Genomic DNA, 18,016 nt, shown 5'->3' on the forward strand with positions numbered 1-18,016 from the left:
GGGGCTTGAATATGTATGTCGACCAGAGTGTGAGATACCGTGACCGTTTATTTGTGCCGGAGTCTTACTGACAGGAAGTACTCTAACAGTTTCACCATTCATGCCTTACGGTGCATCTGGGAGACACAAAGATGTATCATGACATAAGTCGCCAGTTTTGGTGGAGAGGTATGAAGAAGGATGTGGCAATGTTTGTGTCAATGTGCCTAACTTATCAATAAGTGAAGGCCGAGCATCAGAGGCTAGCGGGTTTGTTACAACCCTTGCCTATAGCTAAGTGGAAATGGGAGCATGTCATGATGGATTTTGTTATGGGTCTTCCGAGGACTCAACGGGGTAGTGATGCCATTTGGGTGGCAGTTGATCAGTTGACCAAGTCGGCACACTTTATACCTATGCGTATGAGTGACTCAATAGATTTCCTTGCCGACTTGTATATTCGGGACATAGTGAGGTTGCATGGGGTCCCAGTAACGATTGTATCGAATAGAGATTTGCGTTTTACAGCTTGATTGTGGCAGAGCTTACAAGGTGCCTTGGGCACTAGATTGAACTTTAGCACCGTGTATCACCCTCAGACTGATGGGCAGTCCAAGCATACTATTCAAACGCTTGAGGATATGCTTCAAGGTTGTGTCCTTGACTTTAACGGTTCGTGGGAGAGGCACTTGCCCTTGGTAGAGTTTGCCTATAATAATAGCTTCCAGTCAAGTATTAGCATGGTACCGTTTAAGGCCTTTTATGGCCGACCGTGTAGGTACCCTGTGTACTGGGCCGAGGTGAGTGATGCACTTTTGCTGGGTCCAGAGTTGGTTCGGGAAACGACAAAGAAAATGGCACTTATCCGTTAGCGGTTACTTACAGCTCAAAGTTGTCATAAAAGTTATGTCGAACCGTAGGAGGAGACCTTTGTCTTTTGAGGTGGGAGATCATGTCTTTTTGAAGATATCACCTAAGCGGGGTTTGATGAGGTTTGGGAAGAGTGGGAAGTTGTCCCCTCGATTCATTGGCCCTTTTGAGATCCTTAAGCAGATTGGGGAGGTTGCTTACTATTTGGCGTTACCGCCACAACTTTCTAAGGTTCATGACGTGTTTCATATTATGCTTCGGAAGTATGAGCCGGATCCATCGCATGTGTTGAATTGGACCGACTTAGAGGTAGAAAAGGATGTCTCGTATGAGGAGAGACCAATGAAAGTCTTGGATACTCGGGACCAAGTCTTGCGAGGCAAGACATTTCCCTTAGTAAAGGTATTGTGGAAACATCACGGGATCGAGGAAACGACTTGGGAGCGTAAATTAGAAGTCCGAGAGAAATATCCGGACTTGTTTGTTAATGCCTGAGCATGTATTAAGATTTTGATTATGTTAATGAAATGTAATAACATTGTATATGCCTTAAATTGTGAAATCATTGTATATGTTGTGGGAGTTTGGAAACATGGATTCAATATAAGTGATGTATATGCTTTGAAAATATGGAATATTGTGGGTCTTATATCACTTTTTGAAGCATTGTATATATTGTGAAAATTTTGGAAAACTCGGATTTTGATTAAACATTATAAATGTTTTGGGAAAATGTAAATTTCATTTTAATATGGGACTTATGACCGGAGAATGGGTCATGGGATTGAATTTGTGAGAATAACATTGTTATGAATGTTCTATTGTTGATTTTGAACTTGATTTGTAATTTCGGGGACGAAATTCTTTAAGGGGGGAAGGTTATAGCAAATCTTATTTTGACCCATCACTTGTTGTATTTCGGATTCGGGTTGTGTGCGACGTTCATTGTACTTGCTCTTTATTCCTCCTTAAATTTGGTTATTTGGACGTGTAGAGTGTGTTTGGAATAGGTTGGTTGCTTGGTATTCAAACCTTATGTTGCCCAGGATTTTGGTCCTCCACTCGAGCGGCCCTTCTTATGCTCAAGCGGGATTTGCAAACTCTCAGTACTTTGCACGTCTGCAAAAGTTAGAGAGGTGTTTTCTACGCTCGAGCGACGCTTCCTGCGCTCGAACAGGTGGGCGCTCAAGCAGTTTGTTTGTTGTCTACAATAGTACTGGAGGTGTGTATTCTGTGCTCAAACGGAACAACTTGTTGTGTCTGACGCTCAAACGTCAACTATTGTGCTTGAGCAGACTGTGCATATATCAGATCGTAAAAATGACTTTTTACATCACTTTTTTAGAACTTTTTATCCTAAAACCTAAAGTTGAGACCCTCTCTCTCTAAAACACTCTCTCTCTCTCTACATTTTTACCTAGTTCTAGTGGTTTCTCTACCCATTCACATTTGTTAAAAAGTTAGAGCATCTCAAGATCTACACTTTGATCTGAATAGAGTTGGGTTTGGACATTTTTGAAGTTCCACCCTTGTTTGGCTCATCTTCTCTCTTTGAGGTAGGGACTTTCTACACTTTGTTATGGTTTTTAACTTAGTTATTTGTAGTCGTGTAACAATGGTGGGTTTTGGGAGCATTATGGACAAACCTAAGGTTTCGGATATAAAGGCTCCTTTTGGGAATGTGGTAATAAGCCATGCTTGGGCGTTTGTTCAAAAATTCAAATGTGGCTTTTTTGTCCTGTAACCCATTTGGGAGGCTAATAAAACGCAACATGAAAATTTACAATTATACCCTCAATTATTTGCAAGTTCTGGAGATTGAGAGGAGAAAATTTGTAATTATACAATATTAACAAATATTGTGACATGGTGACATGACATCGTAAACAAATATTAACAAAAAAAAGTAAAAAAGTCACTTTTTACCAACTTCTCAAATCACTTTTCAAAAAAGCCAAAAAGCTTGGTTAAAAATCAAAAGCTAACTTTTAACCATCTTTCCAAAATATCCCAAAATCAAAAGAGGGGTTTTTGAGTAATGTGAAATAGATGGTCATGGGGTTAATTGTAAGGTCGCGTTATGGCCAAATGCTTGATTTGGGCCACTTGAGTTGCTATTTGAAAAAGATGGGAGTTTTGCTCTAAATGGTTCGAATATTTATTTTGCCTAAATACATGAAATTGGTGTTGCAAACACAAAATTGGATGGGTATTGATAAAAATGGTGGAATCAGATGTGTTAAGAATGTACCAGTTGAAAGCTGGCAAACAGAGTGCTATCGATGGGCGCATCTTCATTTCCCGCCATTACGAGCAAAGGGAATACGTGCTCGGGCCTATTTTTAAGGAAGCCCCTGCCCACCTTCCTACTTTATACCCACGTTTGGAGGATCACTACCTTCTCTATGAAGGTGGCCTTGATTGGGGGAGTTTAAGGATGAACCGACCCCATCGCTACTGGCCTACAGTAAGGCCAGAATGGAAGGAATGGTACGATCGAGTTGTTCCCGCCAGGACATTGGATCTCCAAGAACTTTTCCTCTTCGACGCCCTTTAACTATCCAGGTTCACTATTTCGAAGGATCCATTTTTAATACCTGCTGCTCTTTGTTTTTGGAACTCTTAATTTCTTCTAATTTCAATGTGGTATGATAGCCCCTACTGTCCTTAACATCTACCATCTTTTAGGGTTATCACCTATTGGCACTTCATTTGGTCTGGACTATCCTGACCTTACTGAACCTTACTGTCCTGCTCAGTTTGCTAGACAATTTGGGCTCACTCAAGGGATCCCTATCCCTCTTTGCAGCCAATCTAACTCAAATCTTGCAAGCAGAGAACTGAGAGTTCCAAGGTCCAGGCTGGATAAGGCAACCTCCAAATTGATCCAAGACTTAATCGTGTTTGAATTATTCCCCTTCATTTCCCAAGGCACTACATTGAGAAGGTACCAAAATTGGTGGACAGCCAATATGGAGGTGCACTTGGCCATTCCTCTTTAGGACCTGTTGGTGGGGCTAGATGTGCCTCAAGTCAAGTCCAAGGGGACTGGGATCAGCACTTCTTCCACTGCTTCTACTATCCCAACTCCTTCCCCTGCTGTCATAGAGGCTATTCTTGTTGCCTCATCTCCTCCTCCTAGAGTCACTAGAGCTGCTTCAAAGAAAGGTATGTACTGCTGCTTTCTTTCTTTTCCTTTTCTCTTTATGACGCATTGCTTATTTACTTATAACTTTTCTTTAGTGCAGGAGCCTCACAGGAAGACTCTCCTCAGAGAGTTTAAGCTTTGAATATCCTCAAAGGCAAGCAACAACAACAGAGGAAAAGCAAACTTTTGCTTGATCCTGAGGAGGAGATGCCTGAGGCTCACTTGGAAGAGGAAGAAGCAGAGAAGGAGAAACAAACAACATTGAAGAGAAGGAAGAAAAAGACAGTTTCTTCCTCTGACCTTATTAGAGACTCTACTCATGAGTAAGGGTGCAACTTGGGCGGGCTTAACCTAAACAACCCGAACCCAACCTGAATTTTTTTAGGACTTGGATAAGATATTTTTAAATTCGGTATGGGTTTGGGAAAAAATTCAGAAGCCCGAATTAAACTTGGGCGGGCTTAGGCAAAAATATTAAACAACTCGAAGCAACCCGAGGCCCGAATTACATATATATTTATAAAAATATTAAATATACATATAAATTATTACTCATTACATGATATTAAAGTAATTTAGATTATTAAATCATATTGAATATATATTATTATATATACAAATAACATAAAATCTTACTTTTTTATTTTATTTTCACTCATAAATTGTAAGGACTACTATAGTGACATCTTACAGTACATAAATTATTTGTTTTGATGGTATTAATGATTTTCTATAAATAAATAAAAAAATTGTAAATGAAGTCAAACTTTAATGATTTAATAATGTAGCTGCACACACACACATACACACACACACACAATTGAAATTCATTTATAATTCGGGCAACTTGGACAACTTGGGTTTAACTCGGGTCAGGCTTGGGCAGGCAGTCTCAGGTTACAATTCGGACCTGGGCAGATCTCAGCACAACTTGGGCTGGGCTTGGACAACCTCCGAACCTGCCCGAGTTGCACCCCTACTCATGAGGCAGCTGCCAAAGCAGTAGAAGAAGAGCACTCCAAGGAAATCATTGTATGTCAGAGGTTTGAGAAGAGGAGATAGCAGCAAATACTAAGGGATGAAGCTGCTGCTACTAATGCACTTCAAAAGGAGGTTGTAAGGAGGAAACAAACTGCTAAGCACTACTCCCTTTGCAATTCTCCAAACAGCAGTACCACCACAACCTCTGAAGCTGGTAACCTCCTTCAATCCCTTGTGATAATTTCCTTTTCCAGGTTTCAGCATGGAATTAGCACCCCTCCTCTTTTTTTTTTTATGCAACAGTAATCAGTTCATTCCTTTTTCCTTTGACACATGCCCCTCCTTTTTATCTGTGGATGAATGGCCTTCTCAGACTTCTGCAGTACTAGAAGCAGCCTCAGAAGGAGAAAGGAAGACTTATAGTGAAGTGCTAATGAAGATAGAGCCTATTCAGGCAATATTTCCACTTCCCAGCTCTACACCTTCCATACCTTTTTTCTCTCCTCTTATGAGGCAGAGTCTTTCACCTTCTTTGTGTCCAGCCTTAACTCCATATTTACCTCATCTATCCTTTGTCTCATCCTAATATACTCCTTATATAGTCCTGGTTGCCCCTCTCCCAATTGAGAATACTCCAATTACCACTTCTACTTCAGTGGTCATTGGTCTTCCCAAGAATGACACTGGTAGCTCATCAACTTCTTTCCAACCACCCAGCTCCAGTTCTTCTTCTTTAGACTTGCTGGTAACTAAGACTATTGACTCTGCGAGGGGAACTTTTACTCCTTCACATATCCTCATACTTCCATCTCTTCCTTCAACCAGCAATTCTTCTGTACTAATAATGTCAGAGGAGGAGATGGATATCTTCAAGCCTCAACTAGCCAGTTTGTTTGGCATCTCTTCACCAGCTCGGGTACCAAGCAGTGAGGCTGAGCCATTGATCCTTGCTAATTCTTTGCTAGAGATTATTGAGAGCTCCTCCACTGCTGTTGAAGCCTCTTTACCTCAAGTGGACTTGGGCACTTGCTTGGATTTACTGCAAACATTTTTAAGGATTCCATTTGAAGCTTTATAGAGGCCTATTATCAAGAATGGTTTCTTTAAATGTTGCCAGGCCTTCGAGCAATCCAATCTAACATCTTCAAGCCACCTATCTCAGGCAGCAGCCATTATAGACTTTTACATCAATAGCTGCCAAATGACTAAAGCTGCAGAAGAAAAAGTGCTGAAGGATAAGGAGTTTGTATCCCATATCCCTGCTGAAGTGTGTGAATTGAAGGGGCAACACTCCTATGCATCCCAATTTCGATCCCAACTGTTGGAGAAGAAAGCTCAATTAGAAGAAGAGCTAGCAGCAGTCAACCTAGCCTTGGATCAGAATGCCAAGAAGTTACAAATTATTAACCAAGGGCTGGCTGAAAAAAGACAAGACATGGCTACAGCCATTCAGTTATTCTCATCCCTTAGAAGTAGAGAATCAATTGTAAGAAACAATTAAAATATTGTACTAATTTTTAGGCCAATTTGTGGCTGCGTGTACTCAATTCTTTATGAAATGAAATCTTTATTTGTTATCTGAGTGCTTCATGCCCTTTTATTTATTTTTACTTTAGCATTTCTCACACTTCTTGCATTTCTCACACAGTTAGATAGTAAGACTTGAAATACCTGCCATTGATTTTCTTGGGATGCACATATCCATTCAAATTTCTCAGAGGTATGCTCCCCCAAGCAAGACTCTATGAATTTGGTATGGTCCATCCCAATTAGGTGACCATTTACGAAATTTATGGTTTTTAATTCCTATTGGAAGTATTGTTTTCTATACCAAATCACCTTCATCAAAGTTAATGTGCATAACTTTCTTATTATAGCTCTTGGCTGCCTTCTTCTTTTGAAAAAGAATGTTATTTAATGTCAATATTCTGGCTTTATCTATATTTTCTACTTTCAAGAACATACTTTGATGGTCTTGTTCAGAAGTTAATTGGTCTTGGCATTTTACCCTTAAGAACTTAATATTAATTTCTATAAGCAATACTGCATCATGCCCATATACTAAGGCATAAGGAGTGAACCCTATACTTGACCTGGGAAAAGGCCTATAAGCCCACAATACATCTAACAACAAATTGGGTCAATCCCTAGGATTATTTTCCATGACTCTTCGTGTTCCTTTTTTCAAAGACTTGTTAGATGATTCTACTTAACCATTTGCTTGTGCATAATAGGGGTGAAATTGATAACACTAATTCCAAATTCTACTGCAAAAGACTTCACTATCTTTCCATCAAACACAGTCCCATTATCCACAATTATGGTCTGAGTGATGCCAAACCTATGGATTAATTCTCTGATAAATCCAATAACCTCATTCTAATCCACAGCCTTATAAGGCGTCGTTTCGACCCATTTAGTGAAGTAATCTGTGGCCACTAGAATAAAACAATGATGTTTCGAAGACAGCGGATATATTTTTCCTATCATATCCATTGCCCATCCTCTAAATGGCCATGACTTCAGTACTGCATACAAATCAGCTATTGGCACATGTCTTATCATGCTATGCTTTTGGCATGCTTGACATCCTTTTGCATACTCTATGCAATCTTTTAGTATAGTTGGCCAATAGTAGGAGTACCTTCGAAGCAACCATCTCATCTTCACACCAGGCTGATGGGCACCACAAATACATTTTTGCACTTTAGTCATAGTAGTCAATGCTTCCTTTGGCCCTAAATATTCCAACAGCAACCCATCTGCCCCCCTTTTGTAAAGAGCATTGTTATACACTATATATTGCATAGACTGTAATTTAATTTTCCTGCTGGCCTTTGATGATGGGCCAGTTAAATATTGAATGATTGGATGTCTCCAATCATGCTCTTCTAAGTTATTCTGGTTAACTTCTACCATGATACCCCTTTTAGCCAAACGTGGTATTAACTTTTAATATGTTGCTTGACTTATGTCCACTTGGGTATTCCTCTTTCTTTTGAAATTCGAGGCCTTTTGAGCTACATCATTGGCCTTGTAGGTCATGAATCTTGGGATATAAGTCACATTAGCTATCTAAATCTGAGAAAGCAAATGCAGTACAGCAAATAATATGGTAGCACGCTTGCACTTTGATATTTGAAGATTCTTTTTACTTGGTTGATTACCAATTGGGAATCTTCAAATATATCAACTGCATGAGCTTGTAATCCAATAAGTATCTCAAGTCCCATTATTAAAGCTTCATATTCAACTTGATTATTGGAACAAGTAATTTCATCCACTCTAAAATCATGTGTGGTTTCTAACCCCTGTAGTGATTTAATTATAACACCAACTCCAACCAAACCATTGGCTTTTAATCCATCGAACCACATTTGCCATGGCTCCACATTGACCATACCAAGATCCATTATCTCTTGACTTTCTGTTTAACATGGATGATTTGTTAAGAAGTTAGCCAAAACTTGTCCTTTTACTGTCTTTTAGGGATATATTTTAGATGAAATTCTGATAGTGCTAATATCCATTTGCCAATTTTTCCTCTCAACATAGGTCTATATAACATGTACTTAACCAAGTCTGTGGTTGCAATTACCAAGACAACAGTAAGGAAAAGATAACATCTTAATTTCATTGCTGCAAAATACAATGCAAGGGACAGCTTTTCTACAGCTGAGTATTTACATTCACAAGAATTTAAAAACTTATTAAGGTAATAAACTGCTTGCTCCTTACCTTCTTCATTGTCCTGAGCTAGGGAAACTCCAATGAATCTTCTGCTGTAGCAATGTATAACTTCAACGGCTTGTCTCTCCTTGGTGGCATCAACACTAGAGGCTTGGCCAAGTAGGTTTAATTCCTTCGAAAGCAGCTTGATACTCTGTTGTCCATACAAACTCTTCTTCATTTTTCAATAAAAAAGAAAATAAATCTTCGAAAGAAATTAACCTAACCAAGGAACTTTTGTAATTCTTTCTTGCTTAATGGAGGTTAAGCCTCAATGATGGCTTTGGCTTTATTCTGATTGATCTACATTCTCTTTTTGTGCACTATATACCCCAAGAAGTTTCCAGTTGATACACCAAAAACACATTTGAGAGGATTAAGCTTTTACTTGAACTTTCTCATTCTTTCGAAAACTGCTACCAAGTGAACCGAGTGTTCCTCCATAGACTAGGACTTTACAACAATATCATCAATGTAACACTCTAGGTATCCTCCAATAAGATCATGAAAGATAATATTCATTTCCCTATGATATGTTGACCCAGCATTCTTTAGACCAAATGGCATTTTCACCCATTCGAAGGTGCCAATATTCCCAAGACACCTAAATGTTGTCTTGTGGACATCCTCCTCTGTAAGGTAGATCTGGTTGTAACTAGAATGCCCATCCATCATAGACAAAATCCTATGCCCTACTGAACTGTCCACCAATAGATCAACTATAGGCATGGGGTATTCATTTTTTAGAGTTGCCAAATTTAGATTTATAAAATCGATGCATACTCTCATCTTGCCATTCTTTTTAACCACAAGCACAATATTAAACAACCATTCAACATACCTAGTTGTTCTAATGAAGCCTGCTTTAAGGAGCTTGAGAATCTCCTCCTTCACTTTCTGAACCATTTCAGGGCTCGTCCGTTTTAGTTTCTGCTTGTATGGCTTGAAGTTAAGCTTCATAGGGAGCCTATGTTCTACTAATGACCTATCCAATCCAAGCAGTTCATTATAAGACCACATAAAACAATCTTTATATTGCTTTAGGACTACCAACAACTGGTTCCTATCAATAGGACTTAACCAAGCACTGATATAAGTGGATAGCTGTGCAGAACCTTCCCATAAATTGACTTATTCCAAGAGGTCCTGTACTTGAGCATTTACTAATGTTTCTCCTTTGACTTCTTCTGCCTTCAAAGCAACTTTTTCATTTGTTTTGCTCCCACATTCTCTGGTTTAACATCTTTGCTTTCTTCCTTATAGACAAAATCTGTCCATAAGGCTTCTTCTTCTTGTGTTTCCTGGACTTTTGTATCGATGTCTAATGCACAATACTTATCAAGGGCCAAAGGCCTGGCCTTTTGTTGCTCCTGATTACAGCCAACCACTATGGCTTCCTTCTCTTGTTCCTGAACTTTCTAGACTATTGACTTTATGTCCAATGCTGAAAACTTGACTATGGCCAAGGGTCTGCCTTCTCGGTTCTTATTTTTTTACCTACAACCAGGCATCACTGTCATCATTGGTGACGAACTCTTCATCAGCACTCTCCTGCACTAAGTGCTTCAGGTGTGCTACTTCCTCATCAGCCGTCACTTCGGCTGTTCCATCAAGCTTCCTTAGTACACTGAGTGGTGTAACTCCTTCAGTGTATAACTTGGCCTCTACAAAATCAGCACAAGCGATAAAGGGTTGGGGGTCTATGTTGATCTCCTATCTCTCTCCATTGTATAGTGTTATCATTATTTTATGATGTAGAGAGGAAGACACACATTTGTTGGTGTGGATCTAATCCCTGCCAAGCAAAGTATTATACTTGGCATTACTGTCTATAACAAAGAATGTTGTCATATAATTTCTGGTCCCCACACTCAGGTTGATGGGCAGAATGCCCTGAGCCATCTGCTTATCCCCAGCGAAACCAGCAATGGTTATGCTGGTTAGGATTAATCTAGGGTTTCTTTTTCCCAATTTCTTCATGGAGGACTTCGGAAGCAGGTTTACTGCTGCCATATTGTCCACTAACACCCTATTCATTTGTATCCCACCGAACTAAGCCTTGATATACGAGGGCTTAACGTGCTGAGTCATAGATGTTGGAGGGTACTGGAAAGGATACGAGAGGTTAATACTAACCTCCTCACTTTCTTCTTCAGTTTCCATTGGTGTGGCCACTTTAGACTCATCTTGAATCATGTTGGCCTGTGAATCTTCACTAGAAATCGGAATGAGATCACTTTCCTGACCTTCTTGGTTTCCCTCTTCAGCCTGGAACTTTTGTGGCAGTATATATACCACGTTTACTGGCACTAAAGGAAATGAGCCAAACTGAACTGTTGGCTGTACTTGTTTCCCTTCCAAACTAGCTTGTTCTGTTATTTTGGAAGTATCTTTCATGCTGCACTCTGGTACCTGTGTGCTAGCAAGTTCCTTTGAAGCAACCTGTTGGTGATCTACCTCCGTTGGTTTATCAACCAAAAAGGTTTGTTTAGCCATGAAGGCCTCAAACATTCCATCTTCAGCCAATGTTCTCTCTTGGCCTGGCTCAGTCCCTACATCTTTTTCATCATCACTTTCCATTAAAACCTTCTCAAGGCCTACTAAACTGGATTTTTCTTTGGCTCTTAGTTCAGCATGAACTTTAGCCAACTGCTCCATACTGGCACTCCTCTTCCCTCCATCTGTCTAGTCTTTTGCTTGTGCCATGGAAGTGCTCTCTCCACTTTCTTTTAGATCCCTCTGACACTAAGTGTATCTTCATTGGATCTTTCTCCTTTGAGACCTAGAAATTATAGGAGCCACATCTAGCTCCCTTGTTTTTGGATTCTTTAATAACACCCAGTTATTTGGAGTCACCAGATGAGGTTTGATCATTCTTCCCTTTCTTTGAGTAGGCATTTCCTTAGGTTTATTCTGCATGACAAACCAATCTGGAAGTCCTGGGACCCATGAGCCCACTAGTCTGGCTGCTAGATCTGCCGCCCCACTTTTTGAAGCAGTCCTCAGGGGCCAATTATCAATTTTGGTCCCATGCCTTGCCTTGAATCCATGCTTCCTTTCAAGCTGGTTGTCTACTCTGTAATAATGGGGTGGCCTAGTTTTATACAGAGGCCTCTTTCCTTTTGATTGCATCCTGGTATCTAGTGGGGCTACCAAGGATAAATGTTGTCTAGGGCCAGTTGGGTATAGCCTCTTGTTATGGGTGCTGGTTATTCGGTCCCTCTGCACCTCTTTGTAATACTACTTCCCATCAATTAGGAGCCCTTTTAGCCACTTACAACATATCCTGCACCTAGGACACATCCTCTACACCATAGCATCTTCGAGAGAGTCATCATTCAACATCTCTTCACTAGAGCCTTTTTTTAGGCCTGCAGAGTTTTGTCCATCAACTGGTGAACTTCTTGGGTTCTTCCTAAAAGCAGCCTGGCTAGCCACATGCATTTGTACAGTAACTTCCTCTAATTCTTTCAATGATAGGTTTTGGAAATCTGACATGCCAACATTGGCTGCAGCCTCCCTAATCTCTAGAAACGGATTGGTGTCAATTCCCATAGCTTTCTCAGACTTGTCTGGAAACTTTAGCCTCCCTTTCCGAATCTGTTCTTGGATCCTGTCTTGGAAAATAATACAGTTTTTAGTTAAATGAGACCAAGAATTGTGCCATTTATAATACAATTTTCCTTTAAGTTCTTTAAGGGTAAGAATCTTGACTCCCTTTTGTAACTTTAGGAAATTTGCTGCAAGCAAATAATAAAAAATGTCATCTGCTTTTATTAAGTCAAAAGAATACTTCATATGCAGGTCTTTCTTTTTAAACTGCTGGTCTATTGTCCTGTCTTTCTGAATTAATGCCTTACAAGTCATAGGTTCTTTTCCTACTATCTCTGCTGCATCAATTTCATAATTAGGGTCTCTATAGTAGGTCTTATATGATGCATTACTTCGATCTTGTTATTTCTCAAGTAAAGTTTTATATCTAGACACCTTATATGTTAACTCTACTAAGTCTCAAAAACTCAATTGAGTTAAACTTCTTTCGAAGCCTAAAGTCCAAACCATTTTGAGCCAATCTTACAAATTCAGGCTCTGGTAACATGACCCTACATTTGTTTCGTGCCCTTTTAAATCTGGTAATAAATTGAGTAGCCTTCTCATCAAGCCTTTGGTTCAATCTTGCCAAGTCTGCCATGGAAACTTCAAGTTTTGTTTGGAACAACTGGGCATGAAAAACTTCCTCCATTTGCTGCCAAGTTTGGATAAAGCGAAGTGTAAAGATTTATGTACCATACGAAGGCTGCTCCACTTAAAGAATTTGGAAAAAGTCTCAGTTTGATGTAATCATTATTAGCAAACTCACTACACTGGCTTATAAACCTAGCAATGTATTCCATTGTTGACTAATTTCTATTACCATAAAAGAGGGCAAAGTCTGGTATTCTAAACCCCTCAAGATATTCATGTACCGTATCCACCCACTCTGGGTAAGGTTTTCTATACACTGGTATCTGGACCCCCAGAGCCATAGGTCTACACATTTCTCTAACTTTATCAGTAATTTGGTTCCTTGGAACCATATTTTGTGCTAGTTGAACAACTACCAGAAGGACAAACACAGGGTTTGGAGGAACACCATGTGCCTAAGGGCCTCTTGGTCCGTATATAGGTACATTCAAGACTGGTTGTCCTTGTTGTACTGGTTACTGTTGGAGGTATAGCTGACCTCTTGGAATCTATCCTGGGATAAGTCCTACGACAGGTGCTACGGGAGGAGGAATAGGTGTTGTTTCTCTCCCAATTGCAGAAAATCCTTCCAACCCTCTGGGTGTAAATTCAAACACGAGATTAGTGTAACCCCGTGTGTCAGGTATGGCTTCAAACATAGAATTTGGAAACATCCTCACACCATTTCCTTATGCTGGCTCAGATCCACCAATTTGTATGGTTTCGCAGGGGGGCAATGGTACAGTTTGGTTTGCTAGTGGTCTCGAAGGAGCTTCGTACCATGACTGAGGCACAGGTGATGACCTCTCATGACTCTGATTGCTAGTCTGACCATTAGTTTGTCCATTATTTTGCATAGGCTGTTTATCTCGAGCCAATCTATATTGAAGGGAATTCATGTTTTCTTTAGCCTGTCGTGCGATCATTGGTTGATGGGAGTTTACTCGATCCAAAAAGGATATTACCCATATTTTCATTGTATATATTAATTATTGCCCGATAGTATCTACTAAACCTTTCCATGGATTCATTGGGTGGGTAGAAAGAATATTCATGGCCCTGTCCAGTGTGTTAGACATGTGTTGTACATTCTGAAGTGCTGGTCTGTTCGACCAGTTGTGGAGGATCTAATGAGAATTTACAGAGGAATTGCCATAGACAGCACCTAAAATGCATTTAAAAATTCAAAACAATCAACACCCTACATACACAACCGACAGAGTACAGAAATTATTGTGAACACTTTGTGCTATGTCTCCAATTTCCTTATTGTTTCTTCAGGTGAAACAAACAACTCATCCCAGAATAAATTCAAATCGACCATATCATTTTGCTATAATTCCAGTTTCACAAAATAATTCTTCAAGTAACAAAAGTTCATAACCCTAAACACAATTGAGAGAGGGAGAGAGAGAGAGTACGGACCAAGTCGTGAAGACCTTGAGGAATTCCGCGATAGCAAAAGCAAGGAATGCAGAGAGCAAAGGGAGGTTGGGAGGAAAGAGTGCTGCTGGAGACGACGGCGGCGACGACGACGACGTCGCATTGGCTGCTGTAATCACCTCGTCCATGAATCGAATCTGATACAGATCAATAGATCACTGACTGATTTCAACTCTCGACGAGACGATATAGCAAAATCCCCTCTCTCTGTTACGTGAATTTTTTTGTTGTTGATGCAGTCTAGTTGTCATCGTTGCAAATTTAAACCTTTGTTTTTTTTTTTTTTTGGTGGAATGATTATCTTTGCAATTGTTCGTAGCTGCCTTCAAGGAAGTAATCGCTCTAAACTTCAAGGGAAGTAATGGCTCTACCTACTTTTTTCTACATTTTCAAGAGTTATCATGAAAAACTAATTCAAAGGTTGTTGCATAATATATAATAAAACATTATAAACTAATAAGAATGAAAAAATTTCATTAACATTATTGTATTTTCAAACACTTGTGTTGTTAGAATATATCATCACCTACCACCTCCACTCAACTCACCTACCACACTACCACCTCCACTCAACTCACCTACCACATACACTCACCTACTCCCCAATCCTCTCCTATATAATTAGTACCTCACCACCTGTAATTAACACATCAAAATAACAACAATCTTGTAAACAACTATCAATCAATAATATACATCAGTTTATTTTACATGGTATCAGAGCAAAGTTAATAATTTAGTATTTTTCGCTTCACCGGCGGGCGGCAACCTCGCCTTGGCCGCCCGCCGGACCTCAACCTGTTCCGCTAAAATTTTCTACACATACCTTCACCAAATCAACACACATCTGCCTAGCTCTGGCCGTACAACCGCTCTGCATCACCAGCAGTACCTTGGTCAAACCGTTGTTCCTCATCGCGGCCTCCTGTGCCGTCCGATCACGGCACAGATAGCATACGCTCCAGAGCACCGCAACACCGTGCTCCGTCCCCGCACTCGTCCTCTTCATCAATCTTCTCCTATCGTCGCCCTTCCCTCCGCGCACGTCGACACCATCTCTACCAGCTTCATAACCTTCTCGATTACCGATACAACCGTGTCCGAACCGGAGATGATTTTCCCTGCGGTTCTCACGATTCCGAACTGGACGAGTTGTAGATGATGTTGATAAGGCGATCCGGCAGGATAATCCGGCCTCTATTACCGTTGGATCGATTTCGGACCTTGCTAGACGGTGCCGTTCGAACAGCGGTGGATCCCGATACTCCAGGGGAGGGGGTGCTTCAGATGGAAACTGGAGGAATTAAGATTCGGGTTTGACAAGTTTGCTTTAGGTTTATGGCTTTGTTTGTGCTTGCTTGTCCTTTGTGCTTTTGGTGGTTATTTGGTTCAGTTTTGTCATTTTAACAAGTTACTTCTTCGGTAAAAAAAAAAAAAAAAAAAAAAAAAAAAAAAAAAAAAAAAAAAAAAAAAAAGAAAAAGTCACAGATCCACATCCCAACACACTCACACACACCCACGGGATTTCTAATGCAAACATTTTTTTAATCATCACACACACACACCAGGCACCCATACACACACACTTGCACTATCACAACCTATTTTAATATTCTCACATCCACTATCATAACCTTTAATATTCCTGCATGCACTTTATGATTACATTATTATTTTTTTTTATTTTTTTTCTTTTTTAATTCACTATCTCTCTCTCCATTCCATGGACCCAACATCATCATGTTGTACCCCAATAAATCCACTTTGTTGATCACCCCGAATCTTCTTCTTTTTCTTTTATCTATTTCTTTTCATTTTTTTAATTCCTTCCCCTCTCCAATAATCACACCACAACCAAGCTTCCCATGTTATTATAACATATTATCCCCACTTTCCTTTTCTTTATGTTATTTTATTTTTCGTAATTAAAAAAAAAAAAAAAAAAAAAAAAAAAAAAAAACACATTCACACCGCTGTTTTTCTTCTCCCCCATCCACAAATTTTTTTATCTATTTTCTTTATCCATTGTTTTATTTTCTTTTATTTTTATTTTTACACATAACACCAACAACATTCCACCACCTTGTCATTTTATTCATGTCGGGGCTCACCCCATTCACCATTTTACATTAAAAAAAAAAAAAAAAAAAAAAAACAAACAAACACACCAACAAAACAACCACACCCCCGTGGGATTTTTCTTTTCCTACTCTACTGCAGGTCTCTTCTTTTTGCCTCCGTCCTGGGCGGCCCTGGCCGGTGTTGCCTCAGTGCTTCCCACTCCACTGGGCACGATCACTCCACCATACTCCTCCACTGCAGCATATGGCGGCCCTCCAAAACGGAACATCACGGTGGCCTTCCGTTTCAGCTCCTTATTTTCCGCCTTCAGCACGCTTATCTCTGTTCGCGCATCCTTATACATGCGCTGGAGCAGAGCTAGCTGGGAGTTTAAATGCTGCACCTCATTTGTCCTACTCTGCAGCCGGTTCGACAAATTTGTGACCGCCGTCATGCTTTCCACACATGCCTTCAGAGTATACTGATTGGCCTCCACATCTGACAGCACTGCCATTCTTTGCTCCACAGACCGCATCGGAAAGTTCAACGGAGTAAACTCCGGGGCGCTTGGTTGAGTTTCCAGTGCCACCGCACCAGTTCTCTCTCTCGTTGACTCGTTGAGGTCGGGAAAGAGGGTGAGCAGCCCGCGGGAAGACGATGAAGCCATTCTCTCAGACAACAGAGTGTTACAGAATCTCTCTCAGAAATCTCTTTCAGACACGGCAGAATTTTTCAGAGGTTTTCGCAGCTTTTCTCTGCCTCAGCCTCAGCCTCCGTTTTCTCTGCCTCAGCCTCAGCCTCTGTCTTATAGCCGAGGCAGCCACGCGCATCGCGCGCCTTTTGACGCCGACACACGGGCACGCCAACCAAGGCACTCACGTGCCTCGCCATGATGACTCCGACACGCCTTTTGATAAATTGGGCACGCCTTTTGATGGCACGCCTTTTGACAAAATTGGGCACACCTTTTGAGGGTGCAACTTTTTCACCAACGGTCCGACATGACCCTATAAACTGTCCCGACATTTGATTCCGGTTAGCATCTTCAACGGTCCGACATGACCCTATAAACTGTCCCGACATTGATTCCGGTTAGCATACAGTGTCCTCTACCACGTTATGACACCACCCTTCAGTGTCCTCTACAATGTTATGACACCCCCTTCAGTGTCCTCTACCACGTTATGGCACCACCTTTCAGAGTCTTCACCAACGGTCTGACACGACCATACAGTGTCTCCTATCTTTTTTTTTATTTTTATGTATTTTCTTGTTTATTTTTATGTATTTTCTTGTTTTGTAAACTCTCTCCAAACTCAAGTTGGTTAGTTTCTATCCTCCTTGAGTTTGCGGGGGGCTGTTAGAATATATCATCACCTACCACCTCCACTCAACTCACCTACCACACTACCACCTCCACTCAACTCACCTACCACATACACTCACCTACTCCCCAATCCTCTCCTATATAATTAGTACCTCACCACCTGTAATTAACACATCAAAATAACAACAATCTTGTAAACAACTATCAATCAATAATATACATCAGTTTATTTTACATGTGTTTAATCGGAGGTC

At 40.4% G+C, this 18,016-nt stretch overlaps 1 protein-coding gene across 2 annotated transcripts in view; it reads right to left on the reverse strand.

Moving 5' to 3' along the window:
- LOC114320076 (uncharacterized) overlaps positions 1-14,836 on the reverse strand; it is a 65,280-nt gene extending 50,444 nt beyond the window's left edge. For both annotated transcript variants that reach the window (XR_014338569.1, XM_082883936.1), the window contains exon 1: positions 14,357-14,836. Coding sequence is in view for 1 of the 2 variants with exons in the window: in XM_082883936.1 (XP_082740062.1) it covers positions 14,357-14,502 (146 nt within the window). In the remaining variant the exon portion in view is untranslated. The remainder of the gene's footprint in view (positions 1-14,356) is intronic.
- Between the last annotated feature and the right edge of the window lie 3,180 nt (positions 14,837-18,016).

This window comes from Camellia sinensis, chromosome 8, assembly GCF_055761805.1.
Source record: "Camellia sinensis isolate YWXY chromosome 8, ASM5576180v1, whole genome shotgun sequence".
In the NCBI taxonomy this organism is placed as follows: domain Eukaryota; kingdom Viridiplantae; phylum Streptophyta; class Magnoliopsida; order Ericales; family Theaceae; genus Camellia; species Camellia sinensis.